Source organism: Neomonachus schauinslandi, chromosome 8 (genome assembly GCF_002201575.2).
Source record: "Neomonachus schauinslandi chromosome 8, ASM220157v2, whole genome shotgun sequence".
NCBI classification, from domain to species: Eukaryota; Metazoa; Chordata; class Mammalia; order Carnivora; family Phocidae; genus Neomonachus; species Neomonachus schauinslandi.
The window spans coordinates 23,178,404-23,201,917 of NC_058410.1; the positions used below are offsets into that span (position 1 = coordinate 23,178,404).

The window sequence follows — 23,514 nt, forward strand, 5'->3', positions numbered from 1 at the left end:
ATGTGAAATATGCACTGGGAACATCAACCGCGGCTGCTTTTCTGGGGGTTGCTGGAATGTTTGCCCTATCATAAATCTCCTTGGTGTAACTACCAGAATAACCATAAACACTTCCCTGAATCGATGTCTTTATAACCCTAGTGAAATTTATATCTATGTTTCATGTAAAATATTCCATACTTCCAATTTAAATGTCCTCACAGAGCAAGTTGGTGTAACCCCCGAAGCCAAAGAAAAAATGAACTCTGTGGGTTTCTTTTCTCTGGGTTTTGGTCCCTGGTGATATGTTACAGATGTTTTGGCCTCACAAGTTAAATGACTGGGGTTGAGAAAATTCCTTTGTTTCTAATAGGTCATATTTGAGAATATTACTGTATGCGAGGCAATGGTGTGGTCACCTGATTGGAATTTCTCTTTTCTAGAAGAGACTTAAATCATTTACTCTGAATTACCAAAAGGCTATGTAGTCCATATAGGTGGCAGACTAAATAATAATTCATGTTACCTGGCATTTTCCCTGCTCATTTCTGTATCTCATATAACTGCCCTAGTTACAAATTACAAATAATATAAATAGAGAAGTATATATGGAAAAAGAGGCAAGGAGTATTGGCACTTAAATTGAAATTCTGTCAGCTGAAAATTGACTTAGTTGATATGTAATCACATTCTAACCATTATTCTTCAACAAATAAAAACAGAAAGCAAAGTATTACCATATAAATTGATGCAAATGTCATGAACACCTAAACATAAATAAAGTTGGCTTCAGTGAAAAATTACATTAGTAGCATAATTTAGTTTTTTTGAAATTATAAAATTCTTTAAGAAACTAGTTTCCTGAAGAGAATAATCTGACAAAATATCATGAATGTTTTTTCAGATATCTAGTATAAAGCAAATTAATCCCTTTAATTAAATGCTTTTCTCTTAAAGCTTCCTTTGAAAGCAGTTTTTGCTAAAAGTGTACCAGAGTAGTACTGGAAATGTACTCATACCGCCAGTCATTAGAATAAGGAACTCAAGGGAGCCAAGTGATAGTTATTTATCTTACTAATCTTTGCAAATGTCCAGAGGTACCGATTGAGTCCAATAACAGAAATTTTGTTTGAACATTAGATAGTCCCACTCTTAGAATACAATTTTTTATCACATCAGACATACTATGAATATAAAAGGTAATGATTTCTTACCATTCCATTGTTTATCGATTCTATTAGTAACAGGCATGTTAGTGGTGACAGTGGGTGGTGTACTAGGAGAGTCTACAGTAGCTGGTAATAAAGATGAGAAAGATGTAATTTTGCAAGGAGCCCATGGCAGTTAATATGGATGAGCAATCTACAATTAATGCTTGAAAATATACGGAAGAGGAACAGAAACCATTTCTTGCTACTAAATACAACAGACCCTAGGGTTACAATGCATAAAATGAAGCAGTGCTTCCCTATGGCACATTAAGAATCACTTCCTATGGCCTTTGCTGTCACATTGTCCAAGAGTTTGGAACCGGCACTGAGGAACAAGAGGAGAAACATTTAGATTCTAGACCCAGGTCTGCCCGTCTGCCCGTAACAGGCTGATGACCACAGAGTGAATTACTAAGTCTTTCTAAAATTCAATTTCCTAAGTTGGTAAAAAGAAACGGCTAGAGAAGGCAGTCTGTATTGCATCTATCCGTTAGAAAAATTATCTCAACTAATTAGTCTTCCGCTGAGGCTAGAGAAGTAAAGTCTCAGAGGAAAATGTATTTCTCCTTGAGAAGATAAATGTAAAGAAAAACAAAAGAGAATGAAATGTATAGACTATATAGAATATAAATGTGTAGAATCATTTACAGATCCCAGTAACTCTACTGAATGTTGATGGATAAAATGGATTTCGTAAAGACAAGCCTTACGGGGGAGACATTTTCAAGACATTATGTTATAGCTATGCTTCTTATACTATTAAAACTTTCAAAGATTAAACCCTATGTAATGCTTTAATATCTTTTTAAGGGATTCTAGAAGAGCTGTATAGGGAGTAAAATAATGATACATACTATTTCCCTTTAGCTTATCTTAGGAGTATGTTTGTATTAGATGGACATTCATGTGTACAATGACCATTTGTTATATATCTCAATTTTAAAAATATTACCTAAATTTAAAACATGTGTGTGATTATACATTAAGTGATTAAGTAATTATGATTATGATTACCTTCTGAAAGTGAAATTCTTTGATTCAAAATATGCATCCTTAACTAAAATAATTTTCCATTCCAAAGTAATATATAATTCTTAAAAATGGGGATTCTTTTTGAAGTTTTTATTTTTTAAAATTATGAACAGGAGCGCCTGGGTGGCTCAGTCGTTAAGCGTCTGCCTTCGGCTCAGGTCATGATCCCAGGGTCCTGGGATCGAGCCCCGCATCGGGCTCCTTGCTCTGCAGGAAGCCTGCTTCTCCCTCTCCCACTCCCCCTGCTTGTGTTCCTGCTCTCGCTCTTTCTCTCTGTCAAATAAATAAAAATAAAATCTTTAAAAAAAAAAAAAAAAAATTATGAACAATCAATTACATTTTTCTTAGTGCAAAATACATCAATGAATTTAAAAATGTTTTTTGGCCATTTAGGACATGGGTGGGGAGTGGGATACTGGGCATCTGGTCTTTGACCCAAAGAATGAATACTATAGGTATCTCAGATTAAAAGAAAAAAACAATTTAAAAAACCCTTCAGATCTTGAACTAAGCAAAATTAAAGTTTCTTTCTATTTCATTTAACTGTTTTAAGACTACAGTGAGTTTGTGGAAATTATGTAATGACTTTATTTTCATAGATCATTCATCAGTAATAACAACAAGAAATACTGTCTCAGAAAAGAAGCAAACATAATACTGTATTACATCCCTTCTCCCTAACTACTCCCCCACTGGAACCACAGAAGAGAGCTTAGGTTTCCATCTACTTAGAAGCACTTCTAACCCTGTCACTTTCAGGATATGATCCTCTTAATAAGAGATCCAGCTTTTTCAAAAGGCATTGTCATGATTCTTAATGTGGTACATAGAACACGTTACTTCATAAAGAAATATTTAATAGAATAAATGGATGAAAATGGGTCATAAGTAATTAGGAGGAGCAATGATAAAATTAAAGCAAAATACTTATTATTTTAAAACTTTAATTATGTATTATTAGTATGCAGCTATTTAGTACATAATATAAAATTGGAATACTTGCCATAATATAATCATTGTGCATTATAACAATACAATTACATTAAGATTAGTTTAATATAACTAATTTTATCTTAATATTTAAGTTATATTATACACCATGAATTGCCTTATGGTCTTGTCTCAAGCTTAACCGAATATTTAACTTAATTTTCCCCTTGTTTTTTACACATGAATACTTTTTCAAAATATTGCATGACTATATTTATATGGGAACTTTATAATACTCTTGAGAATAAAAAGAGGGAAAAAATGAAATAAATCCTTGTTTAATAGCATATAATCATTCACATTTAAAAACCCAGTGCTTTATGGAAATATGGTCATCCAGTGTGTGAATGCATTCTTTCTCCACAGTGTATGTACTGTGCACCCACACAACTAAAACACATCCAGAAATTCTTCTGTTTTGCTGGTTTCTGGCTTCTCAAGTGAAAATTAAGATAATAATCAAAATAATTACAACCACAATATCCAAAATAGCAAGTAGGAAACAGACTCCAAGAGGATGATGTTGGCTCCCTACCTTGGCAGAGGGTCCCCAGATCGGCACAGTTGGCTAGTTCTGCTGCCGGGAGTGGGATCAGGTAGGAACCTTGATCAACACAGAGGGATTATACAAGTTTGATTGATGATTTAATGACATTATCCAAAAAACCCCCAAAAAACCATGAATCTTATGGTTGGTATATTGGGAGCTGCCCTAGAAGAGTCCATCGATAATACTCCAACATCAAGAAAGTCTCTTAAGGTCTTTGTGTCTTCATTTCCACAAGTGTAAAATCAAATTATTGAAATTTCCCTCAGAATCTTTAACTCAATTTATTGGCTATCCACACATGGAAGGAAAAGAGGTGCTACTGCCCAGTAGAGTTTGTGTAAAAAGTCCAGGGCCTTTTCACAGAATAAATTATAAAGCTCTGGTAGAAATTCATATAAATAAAGTAATAAAAACATCAAAGGTAAGTTTCAAAAGTGAACTTAGATATTATTAATATTCATAAAATGCATATTTGGGGTTCACAGGCACCAGCCTATGTGATTTGCAATTCCAGAAATATGTTTCTGTGACTTCAAGTTGGTCTCTGTGTCTTTTTACTTCAAGCTTTTTTTTTTTACTGACTCATCCTCAGCAAGAAACAAGATTAGAGCTGGCTTTCTAGTAGGAGTAATGGATTTTCTCTGTTACACTAAATCTCCCTGACAGTTAACAGACTTTTACCAACAGGTTGAGATTGGGGATGATGGGCTAAACTTATCACAAAGCACCTGCACTACGCATAAAGACAGAATACATTCAAATATTTATATATGAATACACATACACGAACACATATATTCAATTTTAAAAGGACATTTCTATGACAGTGATTCCATTCTAATATTTAAACATTTTCCAAACTGTCCTGTGGGAATAGTCCATGAAGGCAGAGCAGGTATGTGATCTAACAAAAGATGTCTAACTAGGTAATTGACGTGCGTAAGCAGAAAGCCTCCCAACAGTTTAACAGCACCTCATGAATCATGATTTCTTCATTCTCAACTGCCCCAGGCACCTAGCCCAAGGAAGGAATGTTACTTTGGAAAAACCCAACTCTACAGGCAGGTCTGTGAAGTTAACTGGCAAGAAGCCCTCATCATAGACATTTACATGTTCAGTCAATAAAGATGTAATCACTGTTTAGTGTGTGAGGCACACAGGCTAGAATAATGCTCTAAGATAATGTCACTGCTCTCAGAGAGGCATGAATGGGAGATAGAGTCACAGTTCTCTGAATGCTGTAAGTACTCACTGGCTCAAAGGAGGGCATAACTAGCAGCTTAGTGAGAATGGGGCACAGAGGATCCATTACAACGAAGGATATCTGTGAGTAATATCAAGACAAGAGACTAGAGATGGATATTCCTAGCAAACAGAATTACTGAAATACATATCAAGATGACAGTGCATTGTGACCTGGGTGACCTGGCATTACTGGGGTAGAGTACAGGAATGATCAGATATGTAGGTAATGGATACTAGTGGAAGGCCTTATACAATGTTGGCACCATGAATGGTGGGACTCTGTCTTCCAATGCCATATCCCACACACATAGTAGGTGGGTACTCAATCTTTACCGAATAAATTTCTTGATGCATCATGAAGACTGATAACATTTTGAAATCTTTCTTAAAGGAAAGGGAAAATAAGAAAGGAAACTAAGTGAGAAAATTAAGATTTAAATTTGAAACCACTTTTGAGGCTCCATGGCCAACTAAAAGGGAATATACAATAAGAATATATAATAGTATTAATTCAGGCTTGATATCATGAGTACAATGAGGAGGGCAAGAGAGAGATGGATATAAGACATCCAAAGATAGGATATATAATATTTAGTAACTAATTGGAGAAGGAAGAAAGAAAGAAAGGGAAGACTAGGGGATATTTTTCTGGTTTCCAGCTTGAGAAACTGGTACATAATGATGTCATAAAAGGAAAGAGGAGGGGCGCCTGGGTGGCTCAGTCGTTAAGCGTCTGCCTTCGGCTCAGGTCATGATCTCAGGGTCCTGGGATCGAGCCCCGCATGGGGCTCCCTGCTCCGTGGGAAGCCTGCTTCTCCCTCTCCCACTCCCCCTGCTTGTTGGGTTCCCTCTCTCGCTGTGTCTTTCTCTGTCAAATGAATAAATAAAACCTTAAAAAAAAAAAAAAAAGGAAAGAGGAAATACTAAAAGAACAGCAAACTTAGATGGGGGGGGTTGAATGAGTCCAGTAATGGGAACTGAGGGGCCTGTGTGACATCTGGATACATGGGCAGGTATACAGGGTTTTGTAAGAGGTCTAGCCAAGAAACAATGCCACAGAATCTGTAGATGTGTCTGGGATCACTCAAGCTAGAATGGAGATTTGATGGAACCAGAGATATTCCTATATTTAAGTATCATACTATTTTTTTAAAGAGCTCTAAATCTGAGAAGTAAAAATAGTTCTTATAGAAGGTGGTTTTATAGAATTCAAGTGAAGAAAGTTTCACAGAAGGTGTGGCCATATCAAGTGTACTAGAAAGGTCAAGAATGGTCAAAACCAAGAAGACCGTTAACTTTGCATTGGAATTTTGGTGGTAACTGTACAGGAATTAGTTTCAGTAGCGTGGGAATGATGAACTCATGACCACCATTTGAGAAATGAATGCAAAAAGAGGAAGCCTGGCTATGAAAGAAAGCAGAGATAGGGAGGGTGAGTTTGAAAGACTGAAAACTTAGACAAGTGCACTATGGAAAAAGGGCATCTGAGTAGGCAGAAGTTGAGGCTTGCCTTGTCAGGACCGAGGTAGAATTTTATTGTCAATGTTTTCTGTCCACTATTCTTTCTCATAACACTTAATTTAAGCCCCATTTTTTTTGCAGAACCTACTTCTCTGTAAGGTACCTATATTTTAGTGAGGAACTTCTGAAAACTAAAAAGGCTTCAAAACTCAAAATGAGGAAACATCAGCCACTGCAACATGAGAGAGTGAGAGACCCTTGGATGGAGTTCCTGTGCTTCTCAAATCACACACAATGTTTGCTGTCAACGGTTCCTCAGACCTCTTCTGCCACTGATAGAAAATCTCTGTTAGACAAAGAGAGATAAGGAGATGCTGTGGGAAAGAAGTTTCTAGACTCACTACACTTCCAGTGCAGTATATTAAGGGGCTTAGAGGTGGAAATGAGGAAAGAATCAGAAGAGTTATGATTTAGAGCAAGATATTTAACAATTTTTTTTAAACATTTCCTCAGTTTCATTGTATGGTAACAAGTATAAATCCAATATGTGACATCCTTGTCACAGGAAATTGTAACACTTCTCAATATTTAAAGTATAAGTTGCTCCTTTTTGGGTACTTACAGTTTAGCAAATTAATGCTGCATTATAAATACTCAATAAACACTGTTTTATGATGAGTTGATATAGCAATAGAAATTAAATCTGAAGACTACATGGTGTAAGTATAAGTGACACATGATTTTTAAAAAAATTTTTTAAGATTGTATTTGTTTGCTTGTTTATTAATTTATCTACTTATTCATTTATTTATTTTTGAGAGAGAGTCAGGGGAGGAGCAGAGGGAGAGGAACAAGCAGACTCTCCACGGCGTGTGGAGCCCGAAAGGGGGGCTCGATCCCATGACCGTGAATTCAGGACCTGAGCTGAAACCAAGAGTCAGACAGTTAACTTGACAGAGCCACCCAGGTGCCCCAAAAGCGACAAATTTAATTAGCAGGAAATTATATTGATAAATGAAAGCTTGTATTACAAATACACCGAATTACATAAACAAATACATAAAATATAAAGAGTGTACACAAACTTTTTATTTCCACCCAGTTCCATTTTCAGCATACCTGCATAAAAAAAGTCATTCTCACAATTTTCCTATGTGGACATATTTATGAACCAGATCTTTAAGGAAGAAGAGACTAGTTTCTTTCCTGGATCATGATATAATTATTATCAAGGAATTATATTCAGAATGTGACCTATGTGTGTTCACTGATGTTTGTGGATACAACAAAGGTTTTTAAAGGTATTTACTTAATATTAACTGCAAAATTTAGAGCCAAATTTCCTTGAAAAATGTAATCACCGAAAATGAACAGGTGATGAAAAGCTGCAAAGCTGTTAATCTTTCTTCTCTATCTGTTGTCCTTCCAAAATTTTGCCACTGAAAGAAGCCACTACTTACACAGGGTGATAAAAAAGACTGATGTGTAGCCAAGAATTTGTCTTACATTCTACATAATGATAATCCAAGTAATAGCTAAATCCTCACAGCGAGTTGCAATAATGAGAAAAAAATAATTGCTTTCAATTCCCTCTTTGTAGTTATTAAATTGAATTTTATAATTTTTCATAAATATATTTAAAATAACATTTCTGGAAGCCATTTATGCTCATAAGGAGTTTGGGACATCTTCAAAAATAAAGTCCTTTGTAAAGTAATTTTATCTTGATTTTATTATTTAAAAAAATAATTCAGTTATCTACAAATGATACACTCACTAATTTTTTTAGGGATGAAAGGAAGGAGCCAAGAGTGAGTCACAATTTTATGGCTGTGAAGGACAGAACTATAACAACTGAAAATGAAAGGGAAGGAATCCAAGAGTTGATGAAGCCTTGGTAATTAAGCACAAAAATTTGCAAGTGAAAACAAAAGTCAGTATGAATCCAAAAATTTCTAGAAAAGAATAACCAAAAAGTTGTGTACTTATGAATTGCACCTTATCGCTACATCCACAAGTGGCTAATAAATGGAAGTGTTTAATAAATGCTTGTTAAATAAATGTAGTATGTTTGAACTTAGACCATTCATTGGGTTATACTGTACCACTCCTCAGGAAAGAGCATCATCAGAAAATAAATAAAACTGGTATAGAAGGCACTGTTTGTTCTTTGTGTAAATTGGTGGACATTAGCCAGTATCTAAACTTGAATCATAACACAGGCTAATACTGCAGTTATAATTAAAGAGTCCACTCACTAGGAAAACTGTCTCTCTGTGGAGGTCATAAAACTGAATATGTTTAATAAAATTGTGTAAATAAAATATGTTTAATAAAATAAAATTATAAAATAAAAATTCTAAGAAATGGAATGATGTTATAAAATGAAAAAGGATTACTGCTAAATAAAGTATTTCTTTCTGAAAAAGACGGACAAGATTAACTGTGTTAAAAAAAATAAACTGCTGAAAATTTCTTAATTAAGGTATTTTCCCCAACTAGGCTTAGAATAGTGTAGGAAAACAAAAGAGTCTAACTCTGAAATTGTTGAAACATTAATTAATAATATGTTGATTTTATTAAGGCTAGGATATTTACTATTGGGAACAAATGACAGAATGTTTTAATGTTAGATATAATCAGTTCTGTTTTACCATCTTATTTTCATACTATAATTTACTCAGCAAAAGACCTTTGGAAAATCTATTCATTCTTCCACCACAAGTTGAATCTGGAATTAAAGGTCATATTTACCAGACACTGTCAGTCCAATGGAATGTTAGGCATGAAATTCTATTTTCCCATTGGTTACTGTACTGATCATTAGTTTTTGGAAATTACTGTTACCATAAACAGCAAGCCAAAATGTTCCAGAAAAAAAGGGAAGGTTAAAATGTTAATAGAGCAAACTATTTTTCATTTGTTGAAGTTCTGCTTAGCTAACAAGCTTAGATATCATCTCTCTTACAGGTATTTCCTGCCAGTTAATAAGTGACTTGTGTTCTTCAACTCCCAAGGCTGATGACTGAGCAGCAGGAAACTCCCTATCCAGGGATGACTCCTGAAACACAGCCCAGGATATCTGAATCCACAGAATGCGGTGTTTGGTGTCATCGTGGAATGTCAAGAAGACTGCTATAAAAATTAAAGGAATTCAAGCACACTGAGTCTGTAACTTGTGCTACTCTTTCAATGAAATCATTTTGAAAACGTACAGATGACCACATTACACAAGCATATGTTCGATGCATCCCAGTAATCGTAAGTCTTGGGAAAGGAGTTTTAAGACAGTGTTAAAGAAAATGTGAGGACACCCAGATATAAATCCTGGGGAAGGGGGACAGGAGATATGCATGTTAGTCCAACTGCCTTGCCACTTACTTTTTTTTTATTTTTTTAATTTTCAGTTTCCTGCCCTTATATTAAAGGAAGGGACTGGCCTAGGTTGGGAAACAGAAATGCCTCCTAGAGCCAGATGGCCATCTAAAGATGAAAGGAGCCTCATGATTTTTTGGACTAGTTTCAGGGATTGGCAAATTCTCTCTGAAAGGGCCCGACAGTAAAAATGTTAGGCTGGTGGGCCATGTTACAGACTCCCACCATCACCAGCTCTACCCCTCTAGCACAGAGGCAGCTACGGAAATACAGAGCCTCCTAGGCACGGCTGTGTTGCAATAAAACTTTATTTACAAAAATAGGTAGCATGCCACAGGCCTTCCTAGTTTGCCAACCCCTGGTCTAGAGGATTTCCTAGAGAAGTTTAGGAATCAATCCACGTATATCCCTCACACTTTATCATACTAATGTATCCAAGAAGCAAAGCAGGAAAGAAACCCTATTACTTTTGTTTAAAACAAATATAATATTTATGCCCTGGAAAGCTACTGTTTTCCCACAGATCACTCCTGGGCCTTCATACTCATCACCTGGGCAAGAATTAGCTCACCACTCTAGTATGTCTCATCTTCTAGTCCTGCTTATTCCAAAACACAGTCTAATTTATACTTGTAAGAGACACAGCTCTAAAACTGAATTTCCTGGATTCACCTCCTGGCTCGGCCACTTATTTATTGATTGACACTGGATACGTTACTTAATTTCTTTGTGCCTTAGATTTCATATCTGCAAAATGGGGTTAGTAATAAAACCCACATCATGGGATCTATGTTGTAGAAAAGAGTGAATATGTGTAAAGGGCTTAAAACAGTACCTAGAAAATATGTATTGAATATTCAAGTTAAGTATATAATTTAAGTGTTAGCAGTTATTAATATACCTACTCAAAATTCTTTTTTCGTTGTCATAGTCCTCAAATATTGCCCCGTAGAAAGGCAACCATTAAATGGTCTATATTATGACTTTTTAATGATGACTAAGGATGTGGTGAAAACAGGCCACTAGAGTAAAGATAACCACCCTGGACATAGGAAAAATATCACTGCCCTCTCGCTGCTCACCATCCCACACCAAACATACACACTTGATCTTCTCAATTTCCTCACTGAGTGAAAGACTTCTCAGGGGTCCCTAACCACCCTCTGCAGCTAGCCAGACTGAGAGGATGCTGGGGAACACCATTAGCTCTTATGGAGTTCTGCAGCCTTCTCCTGGAACATGCTTGTGGTTTACCCTCTGTCCAACAACCCACAAGGAAGTACCTCTCAAACCGCATCACTTCATAGCCTCCCACCATTTGCAGGAGCACCGTGGACCACACGGAGGGGTGGGTGACTTACACTGAGAGTTAAGTGACAAAAGTTCCCCAGAGCAGAAGGGCACACACAGGTCAGGGAAATGGAGGAGGTGGTCTCAGGTCTTCAAAGGGGTCCTACTTTGTTCAAAGTATTGGAAATGAAGTTCTGATAAAATCCACTCCAAAGTCACATGAGAATTACTTTTTAACATCAGACCCCTCCTTTCCTCTTTTAATGAGAGTTATCTCTGTGACTAAAAAGTATATGTTATCAACACTTTAGATTTAGTCATACGACATTCAAAAGTGATAATTAACTTCTCCTTTTTGTATTTCAGTCAGTCCTATAATAAAATAAGGACTTCCATATGTACATAATGTCTGATAGAAGTCTATTTTTATATAATGTTGTTATATAGAATTATTTTCCTAAATATTTTGCATTTAGCTACTTCCGGTAATATCACATTTAATGTTTCTCAAAGAGCAACCATCGAAACAAACAACAAATGCTCATTTTCCAGCAGAGAAAAAAGTTCAAAGAAAAATTCGATAATTTCGGATTAACAAAGATTTTTCCATAAAATGGGCAGCTTTGATATTTTGTCCTGGCTCAGTAAATACCATTCTTTTTCAGTGGTGGTTGTTTATTTAAATAACATAATGGAAATTTCATAATAATCAACTTTTTATTGTATCTTCTTTGTGATTAAAAATAATAACTTACTAATTTCTTTTGTTTCAGTGCCGGTGTTAACCATTCTATTTGTAGTATGACAGTTACAACTTCTGTTACCTCAATAATAAACTGTGTAACATTTTATGACATAGGGAAAACTTTAAAATGGTACAACCAAAAGCTTTGATTGAATAAAGGCCTATAATCAAATGTACACTATGCATGGCTGAGCATATAACATTTTAAAAATCAAAAAGTTCATTAATGACAACTACATATATATGTATATATGTATTTACACACATGCACACACATATTATGCATATACATAGAAACATGTACGTGTGTATGATTTCTTGTTGACCAACATTCATAGAATAATGCTTTAAAAAAGGGGGGGGTAATATGCCCAGACTTACCACAGCTTAGGTTGCTTTCTGCTTTCAGAGCTAGGGTGGGGATATTCCAGAAGTCATTTTGCCAGTCGACCACATTCCCTTTCACATGACAGCTGAGGTTGGAGAGGACTTTGGAATTCATGGTAAAATTCCAAAGTCGAAAGTTATAAATGTCCCCTTTTAGGGAGGCAATCTCATTGTGACTGGAGCCTAACAACAACTTCCCATTTCCAGGAATAACTTTACTGATGGTAGAATCGCACGGAACTGCTTCATAGTTTTTTTTGAAATTTACACCAACAGAACCCAGAGAATTATTCCAAATGATGCAGAGCTGCTCAAAGCTTTCTGTAAAAATGTCTTCTTTATCCTTCACAGGTAACACGCTGTTTAGGAAGCATTTTGAGCCAGAAATAGAAATAAAGTAGCCATTCTTGGCCTTTCCAAAGCTAAGTAACTGTGTGAAGGATGTATTTGAGTAGGAGAAAGCTATCCATTCATGGTCTTCCTTGCCAATTTTAGTTGCTTCAAAACAGAGAGTGAAAGCGCTGAGATCTGGAATAGAGACACTTTTGGCAACAGATACCTGGTAACTATCTAGCGTCTGGGGTAAAATGACCTTCTGGTTCCTTAAGGACACAGCAACTAGGACAAAACATAATAACAGATAAAATATATTAACTTCAAATATGAACTAATGAGATGCAAACCATCTGATATGCCCACCCTGCACCCCACCACTCTGGACTGACTGACTGTTGACATCACAACTCTTTCATGACTCTCTGTCACCAACCCATCACCTTGTACCAATAATACTAACAATATGTAACCCCACCCATATTAACTCTAATCATTATGGGATCTCACACCAAACCTTTTGAGTTATAGTCAACCAAGTTGATAAGTATCTTTTTTAAAATCCCTGACCTGAGAGAAAAAAAAAACAAAAACAAAAAACAACAAAAAAAACCCCCCAAAACCCAAATTAAGGAAACTACTTTTTCAGGAAAGCTCTGTTTATACATTAAGATTTTCAGAAATATGTTATTTTTCAAATAATTTTCTAAACATAACAGCTAATAGTTCTATTTTTCATTAACAATAGCCTTTTACTCTTCCTAAACACTCCTATGCTACACACTCCCTTTCAGATACCCCGTATCTTATTCATTTGCCCCATCACCAGGCCATTTCAGGAACAAAGGTAAAGATAATCCTATTAAGGAGAGGAAGTCTAATAAAAAAATAAAAATAAAAATGGGATTTTAAGCTATATTTCCTTTACGGTGGGGCATCTGAGCTCCTTCGCGAGGGAGAGCGAGGAGCAGAGGTAAAAGGGGCAGACAATGCAACTTCCTATCCCAGCTCTTCCACAAAATGCAGTGTGACCGTGGACATGTTACTTCACCACTCTCGATCTCAGTCTCCTCATCCATAAAATGAAGGACAATAACACCTACTGCACAGGTGGTCAATAGGAATTAAGTTAATACCTGGAAAGCACTAGAACAGTGCCTGCTATAACCAATATATAGCTAGGATTGATTACTAATGTTACTGATTACTAATACAGATTACTATTATTATCTGCATAATATATTCCAAATAAAATGCATTAGCCTAGTCTTTTTGTGACATATGTGAAATTATTAAATTATACAGTGGATTTCACCTCATGGTAATATAACAGACATCATGAAACATGTACTGATTGAGACAGAAGTAGCTCTCCTCAAAAATTCTGTTTAATGCTAGCTTCAAAGGAATGCTAGTTTGAATATTTTTTAATATACACCAAGAACAGGTCTATGGTAAAACCAGCATTTTAATATAAATATTCTAGTTAAAAATCCATGATGGAATTTAATAGAATCATGGATTTTAGTCTACTTTTTAAATATAAAGCACTTTAGAGGTCTATTTACCCAAAGGGATATTTATGTATATGAACCCAGTATTCTACATGTATTATTAAAAGGGCTGAAAGGAAATATGTCCATCAACATTTTATTAGTGGTTATGGCTGGGTTATAGATATATGGGGAATTGTACTTTGCTTCTTTTTTATTTTCAAATTTCCTATAATATTTTACAATTTTACAAATTTTAAAACATTGTTTGAAAAATTAAAGCAAGTTTTCCAATTAACCACACATACATCTAATGTCAATCACAAAAAACACAATATATAATAATGAGGGTCATTTTCATAATGGTGCCTTTCTCTTTTGTTTCCTTTTTCAGACATGACATCTACTTAAGAAGCTAGTCTTGAAGCTTGAGTTTTCGTTAAGGAAAGAGAGGTTTTAGAGAGACTGAGATTATTCAAAAGTTTTACTATGCCAGGATCTGGGAAATATGTTTGATGGAAATATTTTTTTTCCTTTCATTAGTCATTTTTAAGGGGCTTTCCTCAGGCTATGTTGTTTATTAGCTTTAGTTATAAATAGCTCTTTTTTATTTTAATTTATATGCTAATTTTTAATATTTGTCCCCCAGCATAGTCCCTTAAAAGTGCAACATCTTAAAAGCCTAAAATAAAATGATTTCTGAATAGGAATGTTTTAAATGTTCAGTGAAGAGCTGTCAGAATTACAGCTTTTAATTATTAGCTGTGGAATATCTACAATATTTTCCAACCAGCCTCTAAATGTTCTGCATATAAACAATATAAACAAATTCAGCTCTACTGTAACCAGATTTTGGATCTGGTAACTATATATTGCTAATGAGAATGTTCAGAGAATATTAACAGATTCTTGCCCTTAAATTCTAATCCTAATCATTCACATTCACATAAAAGCGCATAACTCTGTCTTCTGGTCCTGGTGTTTACTGTAGGACATGTTAAATGAAAGCAGAAGGTTGGCGCTGCCTTTGGTTTACATACCTCTGATGTAGCTGGCATTGAAACCTTTCTTCTGGATGCTAAAGTCGCTTGAAAAGGACACATGCATCTCACTCGCACTTGAGTTAAATGATAGGCCTTTGGCAGTTGCGCCACAAAATTTAGTCTGGCTCTCTCCATTATCAAGGGATAATGAGTCATAAATGCAATTGGGAGCTTCTTCAATGTCGAAATCGTTAAACGTTATCTGAATGATATAGCCGGTGGGGGCTCGCAGGGTCCACATGCAAGCCTGGCTGTTAGGGTAGTCGTTAGGGTAGCACGGAGAAGTAAATGTCCCAGAAGGGCTGGATAGGACAACCCTGCAGTTGGTGCATCCCCACACTGTTGGCCAGACAAGAGAGAGACAGAGAGAAGGGCGGGGATCAGAGGCATACAATAAACCGAGAATACCACACACTGGGGACAATCAAACAGTAAGCATTTTAAAATACCAAAACACAATCATGCAAAATAAAAGGAGAATGAAACCGTCTCAAGGAGAAAAGGAAAAAGCAACAGAGGAACAAAAGGTAAAAGAAAAAGAGAAAATTTTAGAGCAATGGTTCTTAAACTTGGGGGGTCATATACTCTAAGAATCTGAGGAAAGTTACTGTAACTCTCTGTCAAATACTTAGAAACCACTACACTCGGTACACTGTTTTAGGGAGTACATGAGGCCCCAGGAGGCAACAATGGGTTTCCCAAAGGTTCACTGGCCCAGGTTAAGAATCTCTACTCTAGAGAGTAATTGCACTGGGGTAAGGGAGTTATAGAACCATAAAGGTAGACAGAAGTCAGTATTACAACCATGGATATAAAGGAAGATAAATACTTAGGAAATAAATGTTTAAAGAGAAATCTACTAACACAAAATAAATAAATAAGCAAATAAGTTATCTTCTGGCAGATTGTACTTTTTCCTAAAATTCAAATAAATAGCATCACCTTGCATGCGTGGAATATTTACAGTTTTGAAAATACTTTCACTTATTTCATTTGTTCATTACAGTTGTTAAGTCTATACTTATGTGATTATCTCATTCATTCATGCATGCAGTGAATATTTATTGGGTGCCTGTTACATGCCAGGCACTATTCTAAATACTATGTATTAATCAGCAAGAAAGATAAAGTCTATGTCCGAATGATTCTTACATGTCAGTTCTGGGCCCAAAGATAAACAAATAATATAATGACAGATGGTAGTAGGAGGTAGGAAGAAAAGTAAAGCAATCTAGTCTTTCTCAATTATGAGTCATCTGGGGCCTGGTCACCAGCTGGGACAAGGAACCTAGGTCTACTGTCTTTCTGTCTGGTGGTGCTTTTGCAATTAATAATCATGTTTCTTTTAAATATTTGTATAAATTTAGGCAGTAATTTCATTTATTCAACATTCTGGATAAATAAACTACCATAAAACTTACACATACACTTTAAAACAATAAAATACTTTAACCATGTTAATGGAAATCACTCTAAATTTGTGTTCCTCCCTCTTTTACTGGGTTGAGTAGAATAAATATGCAATAACTTTCCTTGAACATGGTAGGTACTACCAATACTACTTCTTCTTCTATGATACAGTGATAATATGCAAGGACTTACCAGATATGTTACACTGCTCAGGTTAGGTTTTTCTTTTTCCTTTCCCCTGTGGCCACCTTGTGTTATGTACCACATCCTTGACAACTCTGCTCCCCATCCATTCTTTCTAACTTGCCCTCCCTCTGCTCTTCCTCCCTATGTCTTTGATGTCTTATATGGGGCCAAAGATAGAGGAAAACAAATTATGATCACCAAGTGTTAGCCAAATGCCTTCTCTCATGCACCTCTGGAGTACATTCTTCTCTGTAGCTTCAATCAGAGCAGTTGTGTTACTTCCACTTGTGATATTATTTGCTTATTGTCTGTTTTTCCCACTATTCTTTGAGCCCAACAAGCAGAGTATATACTGTTCTATTCACCATCTTACTCCTCAGGACCTCACTGCATCCCTGGTACATGGAAGACGTTCAGTAAAATTTGTTAGATTTGTAAACAAATAAATGAATAGCTTAAATCATGTCTCAATTAAAGAAGAACTAAATACAGTACATGAAACTAAGCCAAACAAAGTCTAAGTCAGAAAAAAGACAGTGTATGAGCTCTGGAATGTCCCTTTGGATGGGGGTTTGGGGCTCTTTCTTCCAATTGTTTCACTCACAGCGTAAGATTGAGAACACTGGGCCTCTCTGACCCTTCAGCTTCCTGTTACTGTACCTTGGGCCCAAGAGAGAGAGGTAATCCTAGTAAATTAAAAATAATGTATGCAGTAAAGGGAACTGAAGAGCAAAAAAGTAAAAGAGAAAGGAAAATAAGGTACAATCTCTGTGTCATCTCAACATGCATGACGCACCATCATTTTTCCAAAATAAATGCCATCCCTTACATCCAAAACCCAAGTAACGTTCATGACTTCCTTTATCCTGATATATATATATTTTGCCAATTCTTCTCTAAGAGCTGAATGAAAAGTACAGGAATGTTCAACCTGACTGAGCACATGGACTCTGCAATCTTGAACAAGTTAATCTCTCTGTGCCTCAGTTTCACTACCTTCATTTCACACTGGTGGCAATAGAAGCACCCACCTCCCACGGTTTTTGAGAGGATTAGATAGGTTAATATTGGAAAGTCCTGGGAGCACCATATACGTGTTGGCTATTATTAATCATTACGATAACTTCAGAGATAAAAACAGCCCATCCCACTTTAATAGAATCTCTTTTTCCTTTCAGCACCCATTGGGATGAAAAAGTGAAAAACACCATAATATTCATTTAATACCCACTTTAAGCATTCTATGATTCTCATCTAAAGTTACTAGACAGAAGTTAGAGAGTGCTCCTAAATAGCAATGATCTTAGTTGGATGAAAGATCAATTACACTAGGCACAGTGTCATTATGTTCATCATATCTGTAATAACTTCACAGTAAAGGGCTTTCACATATATTATCTCATTTGACATCAAGAACAACCCTGGGAGTTAGTGCCACCTCCATCTTCAGATGAAACTAATAAGGCTAACAGATTATATAACTGGTTCAAAGTTACACATCTAATTGATAAGAGGACCAAGACTCAAACCAGCTGTTCTAAATGTAAGTCTAGTGTTTTTCTAGGGGAAAGGAAAAGTTTCCACAATATGGTGATCTGAATGTACCCATTTAAAGCAATCAATTGTCACTGTTAATAGATTGCTATACAATGAGCTAGTTCACTGAGAACTTAATTCCTTCCCCCTAAAAGGCACAGCTACTTAAAAAGATAGCTACTGAAGTACCACTGAATGTGGTCTCGGTAAAACCAGAATTAACATATTTTCTAAGATACTCAACTCAAAACATCCGGCTCAAATTGTTTTCAAAGACCAATGTCGTAACATATTCACACCTATAAATTTATAAAAGCAAAGCTTTCTGGTAATCTAAACAAATCAAATTCCACCCTTGGCTCTTGCCTATGCTTGCAAATGTTTAGCAATGACTGACTCAATCTTATTTCACAAAACTTTATTCTTCAAAGAAACTCAAATCCAAGACTGAAAACCTCATAGTCATGCCAAAGCCTATTTCGATTTATAAGCAACATTTAGACCCTGATTTAATAATCATGACCTTCTGTGTTTTTTGTCATTGTTGTTTTATCTCAGAGATTCGGGTTCTCATCCCACCCTTTCTTTGAGTCCTTCCCTCTAAATCAAATAGTATGTTCTTTAAAATCTAAGGCTGGAGTATCAGGTTCCAAAAGATAAATCAAAAGAAATCTATTTTAGCTGCTTTCAACACAGATCTGTAGACGGAATAACTGTTTTTCCTCTACTGTGTTAAATGATGAGCAGAATGAATGCATTTAAATGAAATCTTGCTTTTTATTTGAATGCATCTCAAACTGCTAATGAACCTGTTGGAAAACCTTGCTGGTGAAAATCAGCTCAGAAAATTTTGCTTAAGTTGCCTGCTCAGGATGCATCTATTCAAAGTCATTGTTTGAATTATCTATGTGATATATTAAAATCTAATGAATACAGTTTATTAGTTGCTTAAAAAGGTCTAAAATATTTAGTAGCCTCGGTGGTTTCTGAAGATTTAGTGGAAAGGTCAGCAACTGAGAATTCCAGGATCTGTTCTAATGCCTCAATCATCACAAAGCCGGGAGCAGCCACAAAGGATTTCTCCAGATCAAGTACAATGCTGACAGTCATAACATCACCGAACTGTCAAATAGAAATAATACTTAAGATGCTTGCATGTATTAGTTGACTGATAATACATAGAACTACACATAATATATAGTCATCAAAGTAAGTGTTTAAATTTAAGTGATTTCAGGCCTCTGTGCATATTTTTTCAGGATGGCAAGGAATCTGAAGGCAGTCTGGCTGTGACATCTGCGTTTCTGTTAATGTGACAGACTTGGCAAGCATCCCCACCTTCCCTCGCCACTCCTCTTCAAGCTCTGCACTCAGAGATAACATTTCCATGGAGGGGAGGATCCCTTCTAAACCAGGGTTACAGTGGTCATTCCAATCTCCCACTGGAATTTCCAGCAGCCGAGCAAGAATATCAATTTGCTCCCGAACTCCTCCTCAAACACTGGTTTCCCCAGGGTTAGCCAGAAAATGGTTTGATTTCCCACTGTAATGTTTCAGCCTCAAAACGTTCTTCGGAGGCACCATGAATATGAAGCCATCGCAGTGACTTGCATTATTAGTTTAAAAGGGTAGCGCTTTACTTGAATCCGTTCAATTAAGTTTGACATAGCTATAATATTAACAAAAAGTTGAAGGTTCCTCAATGAAGCACCATTAAACTGACAATTTTTTTGCATCTCCAAAGAGATTCAACATGCACCACACCTTCAGATACATTTCTGTCTTCTATAATATTGTTAATGTTTAAACTTCAAGTCTTGCCTTTCCATAACCAACCAGAGCATAAGAACATTCCATATGTAACTGTGAGAGGTAATAGTTTCTGGTTCCAAACACATGAACGGCTGGAAATCCTTCCAGACTCACTTTATTATGGAGCTATATTTCCCTTGCAAGGAGATTAAGCACACAAGCATGTGTGCATGCATATGCACGCACACCCACACACATTTTCATGGGAAACTGTTCCCTCTTAACCAGTGGTTGAATCCTTCTCCAGCTATTAAAAAAAAAAAAAATCTAAAGGCAATGCATAATTTTAAACACACTAAAGCTGCAGGGCCAATCACTTAACCTACCTTTTGGTTAATATATTCAAGCCTCTTATCCCCTTCCATATTCCAGCATGGCAACCCCCCCCAACTCTGTATTAATCCAGCCAGGGACCTTTTGCTCTCTAATACGTAGGCTTCCAGACACTGCTGAAAAGAATCCACAACACTGTGCAGACTTATACTGAAGAGGCTTCCAATTTTATCTTACTCACTCTCTTCAACATTAGATGCCTCTGAACATTCCCTGATTCTTGAGTCTCTCCAACTCATAGCTCCTATCTTCTCCTGATTCTCCTCCTGCCTTCCCTCAGCCCTCTCTGAGCTTGCCCCTGCTCTAACTGCCCTCACAATCTTTGCTATTTCAAGTGTGATCCTCAGACCCACAGTTTCAGCATCACCTGGTGCTTGTTAGACATATGGAATCAACCAGACCTACTAAACAAAACCTGTATTTTAACAAGATTTTCTGGTGATTCATAAGTACATTAAAATCTGAGAGGTTCTCCTTTAAATAACAACATAACTACAGACGCTATTCACAATCTCCACACATACACCTTCTTCCAGAGAGATCTGCCCCTCCCAGATCTCATGCAGTCATACTGGTACCATCACCCCAGGGAAGGACCGCTGACGTGAAGAAAACCAAATCATGGGCTTGGCCACTCAGATTCTCTCTCTGAGAATGTGAAGTTAGGGACATGGATAATTTATTCAGAGAATGATGAAAAATAGAATGCCAAAGTTCAATGAATTCAAGGACAGCAACAGACCTTGCCTACTTGCAAACGAAAGGACACAGATGAGCAGAGAAAAGAGAAAGAAAGCAAATGTAGAGAACAGAGAGATGAGAGAAAATCAGACCCTTGAGAAACACAGAGACTTTAATTTTAGATATTCCATGTCCAGAAGTTAATGTTCTTTGTGGTTCATCCTTGAATTCTATGACAAGGACTCTTAACACCTGCCATCTCACTTCTCTTGATCCAGCTTCAGTAGATTTCTGTGCCTTACAACCAAGGGTGCCTCAAGGCAATACTTTACGGGGATCTCCTCTCCCCTGAGCTTTTCTGTCTCTACACTCAGTCTCTCTGGGTGATGTCATCCAAACACAGGCCTTCATTATGTCCAAATGCTGATGACATACATGCCCTATGAGCACCACACCCACACTTGCGAATGTCTACTCAATGTCTCCACTTGGATAACCCATAGATTGCTCAATTCAAACACCATCCCTCAAGTGATTTGTTTTTATCCATTTTATAATTGTTAGTTGTATGAGAAACACCCAAACTAGAACTCTGAATATTCCCCTGTCTTCCTTCTCCCACACCTTTTCAAATATTTTGTCAAGGGCTGTGTGATTATCTTATTCACAGTTATTTAATTTATCGCCTTATCTCGTTCCCATGCTACTTAGTTTATCTTTTCTCTCTTGGACAAAAAGCTAAGTAGCTAGTCTCCTTGTCAGTAGTCTTATCACCTCCAACTCATCCTCCATGTTACTACAAGAAAGATCTATTAAAATACAAATGGAAAGATAAAAATATGTTTTCTCTAACTCAAAATCTTCTCTAGGATCAAAAGGACAAGCTTCTTTGAATGACACATACAACACCCATACTGTCCCTGTTCACACTGTCTACTCATCTCTTACCATCTCCCCATATCCATTCACTCAATAAATACTTAAGCATCTCTGTGCCTGGCACTGGGAATATCAAGCATATCGTGGACAGGATACAATCCCTAATGTTATGGAACATCTAGATTATTTCAAATACAGATAAATAAGTAGACAGCAATAGCATAATGTGAAAATTGCTCTGATAAAACAGGTAGATGAGTGCAATCACCTGGATTTAGACTTCGTGGAAACAGTGCCATTTCTAACAAATGAGAAAGAAACTAAGACCTAAATACGCAGCACAGAAGTGGGCCATGTAAAGAGGAGAAAAAGAAAAGTGTTCCGGCCAGTAGATCAGCAGGTACAAAGGGTAGCAGGTGAAAGAGAGCATGACTGTTCAAGGTAACCTAAGAGTTTCATTTCATGGAAACAGTATCCAAAGTGAGGCAAAGCAAGAGATAAAGATGACAAGGTAGGCCGAAATGAGATTCTGCAGGATTCTGCAAGCCATCCTAAAGAAAATGAAAGATTGTAGTAGGAGCAGTAGGGAAAATAAGAGGTTTTAATTAGGGGAAAGTAAAATAATCAGATTTGTGTTTAGCACAGATTTTTTAAATCCTTACCCTTCTATACATAAACAACACAAAACTACGAGTGAACAAAGCCCCTTGTAAGAATCCCCGCAGCCTCACTCAAAGGACTTGACAGGAAACAAGAAGAAAGAGACAGCAAACTACGTTAGCAGCTCATTTGTGGAGAGAGAATAGTAGTTACAAGCACTAGGAAGATTAATTCTACAAGGACTCCCTGAAGCAGAGCCTAACTGTTGATGGGTGAGATCTAAAAGCAGCAGAGTGACCAATCTACTGTTCATCGAAGATCTGTCTGTGATCTTACATGTTTTAATACCCCTGATGAAAAACTGAAGGAACTATAAACAGCAAACACCCACCTAATGTTCATTTCGCTTGAGAAGGTCACAGAAAACTTCTCCATATGGATTATCTAGGCAGTGTTGCAGGATAAAACTGGTTTATGTTGGCATTAGCCAGAAAAATATTGCTAAATATTACCAACATAAGTGGAGAATGTCTTAGCCTAATGAAAGCTAATTATAGTTCTAATACCCATGAAGGCAATGATATCATTATTGGCTAACCAGCACATTACTGACTTCTTGAGCACATGAATGCAGCTAATGAGAAATCCATATAAAATACGAGGACTGCACTTGGCTGCTAGTAAGATGCTCAACTAATATTAGTTTTTAGTGTCGTCGTGATTGTGGTTGCTACTTCATAGCAGAGCATGTGAGCAATGTTTCAGATCATGTTAGTTTATTCATTCATTTGTTCATTCCATTTTCTGGGCCCCTACTTCCATTCATTTCCAGTTTTCTCTTCGATGTCTTTACATATGGTTAACAGAGGGTGGTCAGAATTGGAGGTCAGAGCCAAAGGTTATTGCTTCCAATTTATGGCGTGTTATGGGTGCAGGTGAAAAA

At 36.5% G+C, this 23,514-nt stretch overlaps 1 protein-coding gene across 2 annotated transcripts in view; it reads right to left on the reverse strand.

Annotated features, from left to right (window-relative positions):
• ADGRG6 (adhesion G protein-coupled receptor G6) overlaps positions 1–23,514 on the reverse strand; it is a 124,364-nt gene that overhangs the window by 53,461 nt on the left and 47,389 nt on the right. The window contains exons 2-5 of one of the 2 annotated variants that reach the window (XM_044917385.1): positions 15,132–15,473; positions 12,260–12,883; positions 3,748–3,816; positions 1,194–1,274 (exon numbers count right to left, since the gene is read on the reverse strand). In XM_044917385.1, coding sequence (XP_044773320.1) covers positions 1,194–1,274; positions 3,748–3,816; positions 12,260–12,883; positions 15,132–15,473 — 1,116 coding nt within the window. The remainder of the gene's footprint in view (positions 1–1,193; positions 1,275–3,747; positions 3,817–12,259; positions 12,884–15,131; positions 15,474–23,514) is intronic. The other variant, XM_044917386.1, reaches the window with a different exon arrangement.